An 11,674-nucleotide genomic window follows, 5' to 3' on the forward strand; every position below is an offset into this window, starting at 1 on the left:
TTGAGATGGAGTTTCACTCTTGTCACCCAAGCTGGAGTGCAATGGTGCGATCTCGGCTCACTGCAACCTCAGCCTGCCAGGCTAAAGCAAGTCTCCTGCCTCAGCCTCCTGAGTAATTGGGATTACAGGCACCGCCACCATGCCCAGATAATTTTTGTGTTTTTAGTAGACATGGGGTTTCACCACATTGGCTAGGCTGATCTCAAACTTCTGACCTCAGATGATCCACCTGCCTCAGCTTCCCAAAGTGCTGGGATTACAAGCTTAAGCCACCACCCCATATCCCAATTGTTATGGAAACTGCTTCCTTGTGGTTTGTTTCTTTACTTTTCCCTCCCTCCCTCCCTCCCTCCCTCCCTCCCTCCCTCCCTTCCTTTCTTTCTTCCTTGCTCCTATGTTTTACATTTAGACTTATAATCCATTTTGAGCTAATTTTTGGGATGGATTTAAGGTTGCATCTGAATTCATTTTTGCTCATGGATGTCCAGTTGTTCCAGCACCATGTGTGGAAGTCTATCTTTCATTGTGTTATCTTTGCTGCTTTGTCAAAGATCAGTTAACTTTATTTTTGTGGGTCTGTATTTCTTGGCTTTCTATTCTGTCCCATTGTTCTATATCTGAAGTCTTTTGCCAGTACCACACTGTTTTGAATAGGATAGCTTTATACTAAATCTCAATATCAGTTCTCCAACTTCATTCTTCTTCAACATTGTTTGCTATTCTGGTTCTTTTGCTTCGTCATATTAACTTTAGAATCAGTTTCTCAATATCCCCAAAGTAATTTTCTGGGGTTTTGGCTGGGATTGCATTGAATTTTTAGATGAAGTTGGGAAAAATTGACCTCTTGATGATATTGAATCTTCTTACCCATGAACATGGAATATTTCTCCATTTATTTAGTTACTTAATTTTTTTCATCAGAGTTTTGGGATTTTTCTCATATAGATCTTATACATATTTTATTAGATTTTTGCTTAAGTATTGTGTTTTTAATTTCAATTCCACTTGTTCATGGCTGGTATATGGGGAAGCAATTGACTTTTTTTTTTTAAACTTGTTTCTCTGAATGTATTTTTTTTCCCATTTATTTATTTTATTGCATTTTAGGTTTTGGGGTACATGTGAAGAACATGCAAGATTGTTGCCTAGGTACACCCGTGGCAGTGTGATTTGCTGCCTTCCTCCCCATCACCTACATCTGGCATCACTCCCCTTGCTATCTCTCCCCAGCTCCCCACCCTCCACCGTCCCTCCCCTATTTCCCCCCAACTGACCCCAGTGTGTAGTGCTCCCCTCCCTGTATCCACGTGTTCTCATTGTTCAACACCCACCTATGAGTGAGAGCATGCAGTGTTTGATCTTCTGCTCTTCTGTCAGTTTGCTGAGAATGATGATTTTGCATATTAATTTTACATCCTACAAACTTGGGTATAATTGATTATTAGTCCCAGAAGTTTTTTTGTTTTGTTTTGTGTTTTTTTGGTTGCTTCTTTTATTCTTTTATCTAATATGGTTCTGATTACCATTATGTTGATTAGTATTAGGAAAGTTGAGCGCTTTTTAATACATGTGTTGGCTATCTGCAGAGCCTCTTCTCTGAAATGTCAGTTCATGTTTTTTGCCGATCTTACTGGATTGCCTTGGTTTTTCTTACCGATTTTTTGGAGTTCTTTATATAGTTTAGATATAAGGTGTTTCTTAGTTACAGGCAATGAAAATCTCTGCCATTCTATAGCTTGCCTTTTTTCTTTCTTAATAGTCTCTCTTTGGCAAACAGGAATTTTAAACTGTAATATAATTCAATTTACCTATCTTTTTTTTTTGCACACAATGCTTCAAGAGATCTTGAGCTTCTGTTTCTATCTTCTTGAAACCATTAGATCATTACGTGAAGAACTAGGGTCTCAGCTCTTTGTGTTTTTGTTTTGTTTTGTGTTTGAAACAGAGTTTCACTCTCTCACTCAGGCTGGTGTGCAGTGGTGCAGTCTCAGCTCACTGCAGCCTTGATACCCCAGGTCCAAGTGACCCTCCCACCTCAGCATCTCCAGTAGCTGGAACTACAGGCATGTGCCACCACACCCAGCTAATTTGTGTATTTCCTGTAGAAAGAGAGTTTTGCTATGTTGCTGGTCTCAAACTTCTGAACTCAAGCAATCCTTTCACCTCAGCCTTTCCAACTTCTGGGATTACAGGTGTGAGCCCTATAATCTGGCCCCGTGGCTCTTTGGAGATGACAGATCACACAGAAAGAGAAGTCCAGCCAGTAGCCAGCATCAAACACAAGGAGGCCATCTTAGACTAGACACTCACCACAGCCACTCACTGTAGTTGTGTAAGTAGTACCAGGCAAGACCAGAGGAAATGCCCAGGAGGGGCAGCCCAAATTGCTAACCCAGAGTTATGAGCAAATAAATGATTGCTGTTTCAAGCCACTCAATTTTTTATTGTTTCGCAGCAATAGATGACTAGCATAGGAAGAACTCAGATCTTTACAATATGGAATCCTCAAAGCCATGAACATAAATATACCTTTGCGTTTATATAGAGTTCCTTTAAGTTTTCTCTAAAATGTTATATTGATTTCTTCATTAGACTTTTTTCCTCCTCTTTTTTAATATGGAAAAAATAAAAACATTCAGAGAATTTGAAAGAATTCTATAATGAATACCTATATTCCTGCCACCTAGATTCTACAATTAATGTGGTTTTAGAGATGCTAAACCACACATCCACCTATTAGTCCATCCCTCTATCCATTCGTCCATCTTATTTTTTTGATTCATTTCAAAGTAAGTTGAAGACACTAGTAATCCTATTAGCATGCATATCAATGTGAATATTAGTTTCCAATTCTTAATTTTTTGAAAAAAATCACATACAATGAAATGCAGAAACAGCATTCGAAAAATTTTGAGATGCCCACATAGCTGTATAACTCAAACTTTATTAAGATGAAGAACGTTATCATTCACCCCAGAAAGTTCTTTCATACCCCTTCTAAATCTGTCTGTGACATTTGCCCTCTCTCCCAGAGACCACCATTGTTTTAATTTTTTAAACTGAATATTAGTCTTCCTTGTTATAGAATTTTATAAACATGGAATCATACAACATGCATTCTTTCTGCAAAGTTCTTTTGACTTGACATATTCTTGAGACTGGCCTATGTTAATGCCTGCATTAGCATTTTGTTCCTTTTAATTGCTGAGGATTCCATTGTCCTCCTCTACCATAGTTTGTTTAGTTATTCATCTATTGCAGAAACTAGACTTTTTCCAATTTTGAGTTATTATTAATAAAACTGTTATGAAGACTCTTGTTTATTTTCTTACAGTGTATTTTAATATTAATATGGCTACGTTGATTTTCTTTAGGTTAGTTTTTGCATCATACATCTTTTTTCATTCTTTTATCTTCAAGAGTTTGGTGTCCTTGCATGTTAGATGTGTTTCCTATACAACATATAGTTGGATTTTGTTTTTTAATCCATTCTGACAACGTTTTTAATTTGAATACTTAATCTATTAAAGGTTTCATTATTATTGATATATTTAAGGTTAAATCTACTATATTACTATGCTTTTTCTATTTCTTTGACCCATTTTTCTTCCTTTCTTTGCTTTCTTTTATATTTATCTGGAGTCATGTCCGGACTACATATAGATAATTTCTGATGTTAAGAAACTTAAGACATTTTCTTCCAGATAATATTTCTCTAAATGAAGATGACAAACATCTAGAGATCTGACTGGTGCATTTTTCTTTTTAATAATAATTCTCTTTGTACAACACACGGCATGACCTGAAAGTGCCTCCTACTGCACGTGTTCTGATAGTCATTCTGGCTCTGGAGTAAGGTCAACAATGGGAGGAGGTGGAAAGCTAAACATTGATAACCGTATTATTTCAGAACTACTAATGCGGTTGATTTCATTTGTTTCCTTATGTGTCAGTTTGCTGATAGTAAATAGGAAACACTGCCTAAACTTCTGGCTGCTTGCTGCTTGCTCGATATTCAGAGTTAAGTCACCAGAACTCCCTAAGGAATCTTCCCCAACAGTAGGATGACCTGACGCCACAGATGACTGATAGTGTCTGGTGGTTTCTCCTCTCATCCTGAAATAAACAGCAGGTGCCAACCAAACGTCGCCATTTTATGTGCAGCAGCCATTTCTGGTTTTTCCTTTTTACTTAGGTATAGCTGGGAAGAAGGAAGAAGCCAGGTTTATTTGTGGGACTAAATTTCTTTTCAGACTTCTTCTCCGTGATACCTGTGAAATAAAAAGCAAAAAAGCATGTCTGTTAGTAATTGGCATTATACTGACAAACACAATTTTCCAGAGTCAAGTCGTATTGCTAATTTATATGGTGATTTTAATCAGCCTAGAAAAAATGAATAGCTATTTACTTAACAATTCTGTGGGACTTCAAGGTAAAAGTGTGTTAAAAGTGCGAGGTGGGGCTTCTGAAGGATGCGGTGGACAAGCAGAAGCGGAAGAACTACTTAGCTGGGCAATTATCCATTCTGGGATTCAGCTGCACTGTCTGGAAAGGGTTGGTTCAAACAAAACAAAACAAGACTTGTTGAATTAATAATTAATGTTATAAATTAATAACATCAGAGTCCAATGACTCATAGGAAAATCAAGTGATTATCAATCACACAAATGAGGAATAAACGTTTGGTTTTTGCTGTGTTTTGTTTTGTTTTGAGACATGGTGATGCTCTGTCACCCGGGCTGGAGTGCAGTGGCACCATCACAGCTCCCTGCAGCCTCAACCTCCTGGGCTCAATCAAGCAATCCTCCCATCTCAGCCTCCCGAGTAGCTGGGACCACAGGCGTGTGCCACCACATCCAGCTAATAAAAGTTTGTTTTGCATTGATTATTTCTGGAAGAAATAGACATACCAATTTAAACTAATTTGGTTTAAAAATTCATATCAATAATGTTCAACCAACATTCACGATATACATCAATTTGGTTTTATGGTCTATTATGGGGAAGAAGAAAGAAAGAAGAAAAAGGGAAGACAAGATGTAGAGAGTTATAAGGAAAGGGGAAAGACTGAGCTCCTAGGGTCACGATTCAACCACCTACAGATCCTTTAAGCTTGGACATTAACAGGTCACATGACTCCTCTTTCTCCAACAGACAAAGTAGGAGGCTCAGCTCCCTGGATCAACCTGCCAAACCCCAGCCGAGGGAATTCCCAAGCTGCACAGATCTTTCCTTTATATTCTCTTTTTCTTTTTCCACTTGTTTCGAAAGCTCACTATTTCATTCAGCAGATGTTTCTGCAGGGTTTCTTATGTTCTAGACATTGGCACTACAGCAGGCAAAGTTTCTGCCTTCATGGATCTTACATTCTAGTCGTATAAAGGCAATAAAAATGACTTTTGAAGCGGAAAAATGATGCTATATGAAAAATACTTTCAGAAAAAATGAATTTTTATATGATATAATGTCATATAATGGTCACAGCTATGAAAAAAAATTAACAGTGAGGAGAATGAAAAAGATGGGAAGAGTGGGGTTCTCTAGTGTTCATTAATTGTTTATTCTCATAAGGTTATTCTGACCAGAAGAGACCTAGTGGCTTGCCCGTCTCTGAATTACACGGCATTGTATTTAAGTGTCCAGGCTCTGAAGTTAAATGACTGGGTTTATGCCAGCTTTATGAACTTGCTTCTTTTGGAATCTTAGAGGACTTACTTATCCTCTGTGTTTCAGTTTTCTTAATTGTAACATGAGGACAAACATCGCAACTACCTCAAACTGTTGTTGCAAAGATGAAATGAAAGAGTGCGTAGCAAGTGCACAGTATCACACTGGGCAGCATTACCTTGAAAATAAAGGTTTGCTGTTATCATGAGAAATATTACTCAGTTACAGTTTATATATTCTTTTCATCTAAAATAAAATTGTGAGAATTTCTCTGTCATTAGATACTTTTTTTTTTTGGACACAGAGTTTCATTCTGTCACCCAGGCTGGAGATGCTGTGGCATGATCTCAGGTCACTGCAATGTCCACTTTCCAGGCTCAAGTGATCCTCCCACCTCAGCCTCCCAAGTAGCTGGGATTATAGGTGTGCCCCACCACACCCAACTCATTTTTGTATTTTTTTTGTAGAGACAAGGTCGCACTGTGTTGCCCAGACTAGTCTTGAACTCTTGGGTTCAATCAATCCAACTGCCTCAGCCTCCCAAAGTGCTGGGACTGCAGGCATGAGCCACTGCATCTGGCCTGTCATTTGGAAAATGACACTTTGGAAAAACTATGGAGTATGTTATCACATATACCATCTTTCATCTAGCCATTTTTGTATGTTTCCACAACTTTGAAAATGGGTTACACTTTCCAAAGTTCACATTCTTCCCTTCTCTTCCCACATTTAAACTGAAAAGGAAATATAAACTCATATTCTGATTTATCTTTTGTTGTACCATGGTTGATATTTTGTAATGTGTTACTTAATTTTAAAGAGATGTACAAATGATTTAAAGCAGTTCATATTCAGAATTAGCATTTCTATATTTAAAAATAAGAAGTCAAAAGAGACTAAGATAACCGTTATTGAACCCTTTACTCAAAGGACTTTCTTCCAACTGTACTGTGTGTTCCTTGATCTATAAATGGATTCCTGGTGCTCAGAACAGTACAGAGGACATGATGAATATTTTAAGGTATTCCATAAATATTTGTTTCATTGAAATGAAATTTCTCCCCCCAAATTTCTGAGGTCGTTTTGTGCCTGCCATTTTGGAAGTGCTTTTATGAAAACAGGCATTTGGTGTCTAATTACTGATTTTATTTCATCCACTATGTTTCCATTTAGGCTGTTTGGAGTTCTAAAATTGTAGACAGTCAACACAGTGGTACTTTATCCCAGTTTCCAGATTTTGTCATCTTTCTAAGTGCCCAATTTTCTAAAAAGATCTGAATTTTATATTGGAAACCAATTTCGACCTCCTGACCACACTTAACTATTTCCTTTAGTAAACCGGAAGAGAGTTTTATGTCATGATTTTTCAGTTTAAGCAAATTCAGGCATCTATTTTCTATAAACAAATGAAGACATCTACTCCTTTTGTCTTTCTACTGAGATCAACGACCTATCAGAGTGATTAAGAGAAAATGAAGCATCTATCAGAACATCAGGTGTGTTAAAAATGTCTGTGTTTGGATAAATAATTTATCATTCTTTATGATATCTAATAAAATTAAGTATAGTAGAGTCAAATCCTGGTTATTGGAGTGTAGATTAGTCTTTATGTAGATTAACTGTGAATCATTTTTAATTCCATATTGTCTTCCTTCTAGTACCTAAGGCATATTTGGTCCTCTTCTTTCTGTCACTTAGTATTTACTTAAAGAATGTAAAGAATATTTAATATCAGATGAGAAAATTTAAACAAGAATGCAAATAGAAGGCATAAATATATGAATTATAAAACCTAATGCACCTATACACAGTCATGCAGAAAAAAAGTACAAATACTTTCTTCATTACCTTTTAGTTTTGAATATTGTTTTTATTCCCAGGTCTCTAGACAAGATTCTGGATTACTTATACAACTGTGTTTCATCAGTTACATAAACAATTAAAAGTAAAGGATTTTTTTTTAACAGAAAACTCTTCTAATACCAAAAATTCTTACTCAAATAATTGTCAGAATTGATGATTAACAGAAATTATTCTTATTCTCATTAAGTGCACAAGCTAACAATATTATGGTGAAGTTTTCAGTATTAATTAAACAAAGTAGCATTAAATATTGTCACTGTTGTTATCAGCATTTGTTACCTACTACTGAACTAGGCACAATCAACAAAAGCCAGCTCCTTTTGGATTTTGATCTACTTCATAGAAAGGAGACTTACAAAAAATTGCCATGTGCTATATCTTCCTCCTAATGTTTGATCTATTTTAATGACTGGATAAATGGCCACAGTTAAGTTAGGCCCAGGAGGGCTTCTAGAACTAGTCGAAGGATGATAGGTTATATAGTGATACTTGGGTAGGCTATCTGGTTTAATTGAGTGAGCGTGAAATTTGGAGTCAGAGTAGATCTCAGCTTATCACTTAATTTGTATGTGATCTTTGGCAAGGCACTTGACCTTACTTTAGGCCCCATTTTTTTTCCCAACTCTAAGAGAGTCTAATATTTTCTTTGTACTTATTGTGAAAACCAAAAGAATCATTTATAAAAATGCTGCAAACTATAAAGCCCTGCATGTTCATTTTTTATTTATTTTATTTATTTTTGAGATGGAGTTTTGTTCTTCTTAACCAGGCTGGAGTGCAATGGCACAATCTTGGCTCATTGCAACCTCTGCCTCCCAAGTTCAAGTGATTCTCCTGCCTCAGCCTCCTGAATAGCTGGGATTACAGGCATGCACCACCATGCCTAGCTAATTTTCTGTATTTTTAGTAGAGACAGGGTTTCTCCATGTTGGTCAGGTTGATCTCGAACTCCCAACCTCAGATGATCTGCCCACCTTGGCCTCCTAAAATGCTGGAATTCTAGGCATGAGCCATAACACCCAGCCAGTTATTTTTATTAATAATTAGAAAATTCTTGCAGCTAAGACAGAAACTGATTGATGTCATGGCTTTACTCTGTGGGTACAACTAAATTAAGACACAAGGATGGTTACACAGCCCTCCTCTACGTTGTACCAAATAGTTTCTAGAACAACTCAGTGAATTTCGGTCATAAAGCTCCAGATAAGCTTCATTAGCTCAGGCTTATGGGTCTTATTTGATTTTTTTCTCTCTCTGTCCAGCAGATTTATGGTTTTCATCTCACTGAGCTAAAACACACACGCGTCTTGAATATTCATAAAAAGTATGAACTGAAATGATTTTAGGCTCAGAATGTTTCTGAAAACAGAGATATAATTAAAAAAACAAAAACAGAAATAGGATACACTGAACTTGGAGTTAACTGTGAAATTAGTACTAACTTACTTTTTCATGTTGAACATGACCTCCCTTCTTCTTTCCCGTAATGCCATCTGAAGAGTCCTTTTGGGCTTCTATACCAATCAGTGGAAGAAATCTTAGACTAGTGGGGCTTGGTATCTGGAAGCCATAAATAAGTCAGTTAGATACACTCAAAGTGATTACTTCCATAACATGAATTCAGGAGTGGGGATGAAGAGTGAGAAGGCCCAGCTACTTCAAAATACACCCTACCCCTTCTTCCTAGTTGTTCAGTATTAAATCTTCATTTTATTTTTATTTATTTATTTTTTATTTATTTTTGAGACAGAGTCTTGCTGTATCACCCAGGCTGGAATGCAGTGGCATAATCTCAGCTCACTGCAACATCTGTCTCCTGGGTTCAAGTGACTCTCCTGCTTCAGCTTCCCAAGTAGCTGGGACTACAGGTGCCTGCCACCAAGCCCAGCTAATTTTTTTGTATTTTCAGTAGAGTCGGGGTTTCACTATGTTGGCCAGGCTGGTCTTGAACTCCTGACCTTCTGATCCTCCCACTTTGGCCTCCCAAAGTGCTGGGATTATAGGCATGAGCCACCATGCCCGGCTTTATTTTTTATTTTAAAATAGAGACAGGATCCCATTATATTGCCTGGGCTGGTCTAGAATTTCTGGGTCCAAGCAGTTTCCTTGCCTCTGCCTCCTAAAGTTCTGGCGTTACAGGTGTGCGACACTGTATTCAGTCTGCTTTTTAGAAATTCACTATTAAATCTTGATAGTTCACTCTTTAGTGTCATCTGTTAGCTTAAGTGTTTGATACCTGTTACAAAATGTTCTTAGGAAAGATAACATTTAAGATATAAGTTAAGTTGAAATATTTGCTCTTTAGCTTATTATTTCTTGGGTTAATTAACCCAAGAAATAGTAAGACAGAGTTTCACTATTGTCGTCCAGGCTGGAGTGCAATGGCACGATCTCAGCTCACTGCAACCTCTGCCTCCTGAGTTTAAGCAATTCTCCTGCCTCAGCCTCCCAAGTAGCTGGGATTACAGGCGCCCTCCACCATGCCCAGCTAATTCTTGTATTTTTAGTAAAGACGAGATTTCATCTTGTTGGCCAGGCTGGTCTCAAACTCCTGACCTCAGATCATCCACCTGCCTTGGCCTCCTAAAGTGCTGAGATTACAGGCGTGAGCCATCGCACCTGGCCAAATCATTCTATTTTAATGTTGAACACGCTACTAGAACATGTTATGAGACACCTGGGGTGCAGACTTGAAGGATGAGTAGGGGTTTGGAGGGAAACAAGAAATGAACACATCCTGGGCAGTGGGGCAGAGCAGGCACAGTTACAGAGGTGATGGAGAGACCAGTGTTGCTTAAGGCATGGAAAGTAATTTCATGTGGTTGGAATATAAGCAGAGTATGGGGAGAAGGTGGTGAAAAAAGAGGGTGGATTCTGGAGGCTTTGTAAGCCAAGCTAAGGCATTTGGATTTTACCCTGTAGTTGATGAGCCACCAGAGTAAAGTTTAAAATAACCACTGTGTGGTTTGACAGAGACAAGGAATCCAGCCATTGACACACATAGCCCAAGACTTTTCTGGGACTGCACATAATACATTTTTGGAGGCAACGGTCAACTTGATTGTGTGATTTTCTCCAACCTTGCTTGGTAGCCTAGGGTCAGAAATGACGTGGCAGATTCCCTAGTGTTCTGTTACCACTCCACTCCTAGAAACTCCAACTCACCCTGTATATAGGCAGAGAGCCAAAAACAATCCCTGCCTCTCTGTTTTCAGTCATGAAACCTTCCAAGGGATATCTTCGAATCTGCAAAACAAAGGAATGAATGTTTAATGAAAGGGGCACATTCTATCACTGGTAAAATACCTGGGTTCAAGTCCTGACTCTATCACTTATTAGATGTGTGATCTTAGGCAAGGGCTTTCCTTGTTACCTAGTTATGAGAAGCAAATGAAATCGTAGGTATAGTAAGGTGCTACTCAATTGTAAGATTTAGTACACTGTATCATCATCCATGCCAACAATACATCAAAAAAGAAATTAACAGAAGAAGTGAATACATAAATATTTCATAATTGAGAATGAAAAGGAATGGGCGAAACAAGATTGCTGGTGAAAATCAGAGTCCCAAGGGAAAGGCATTTTAATTTAACTTTAGTGTTCAACCTTTGTTGTTTTACCAACAAAAAGAGAGGTAAAAAGAAAGTAAACCTTGAAATATGTGGGGCATTCAATTATTTCATTTCAAGGGCTTTAAAACCCACCCTAATGATTTCTCTGAATTTACTTAATGTTTCAGTTAAGTTCCTTAAAAAAAATGATTTCTTGTATTTAAATTGAAAGAGAATGTTAAAATTGAACACCAATCTTTATTTCTAGATTGTACTGTTTTAGTCCTATTCAACAAAATTGAGTATCTATTAGAGGCTATGCATATATCTTTGCTCATAAAGAGCTTATGACTTAGTAGTAGGGATGGAAAGTAAAGGTAAGTATAAAAATAATTCTTTTTTTTTTTTTAAGACAGAGTTTCACTATTGTCACCCAGGCTAGAGTGCAATGAGACGATCTCATCTCACTGCAACCTCTGCCTCCTGAGTTCAAGTGATTCTTCTGCCTCAGCCTCCCAAGTAGCTGGGATTACAGGCGCCCTCCACCATGCCCAGCTAATTCTTGTATTTTTAGTAGAGACGAGGTTTCATCT

At 37.6% G+C, this 11,674-nt stretch overlaps 1 protein-coding gene across 1 annotated transcript in view; it reads right to left on the minus strand.

Annotated features, from left to right (window-relative positions):
- Positions 1-2,617: 2,617 nt before the first annotated feature.
- The window catches only part of WDR64 (WD repeat domain 64), a 147,655-nt gene continuing 138,598 nt past the window's right edge, over positions 2,618-11,674 (minus strand). Inside the window, exons 26-28 of the mRNA XM_017532117.2 lie at positions 10,696-10,776; positions 8,977-9,090; positions 2,618-4,271 (exon numbers count right to left, since the gene is read on the minus strand). Of these exons, the coding sequence (XP_017387606.1) occupies positions 4,188-4,271; positions 8,977-9,090; positions 10,696-10,776 (279 nt within the window). The 3' untranslated portion in view covers positions 2,618-4,187. The remainder of the gene's footprint in view (positions 4,272-8,976; positions 9,091-10,695; positions 10,777-11,674) is intronic.

Source organism: Cebus imitator, unplaced genomic scaffold (assembly GCF_001604975.1).
Source record: "Cebus imitator isolate Cc_AM_T3 unplaced genomic scaffold, Cebus_imitator-1.0 Scaffold75, whole genome shotgun sequence".
Classification (NCBI taxonomy): Eukaryota; Metazoa; Chordata; class Mammalia; order Primates; family Cebidae; genus Cebus; species Cebus imitator.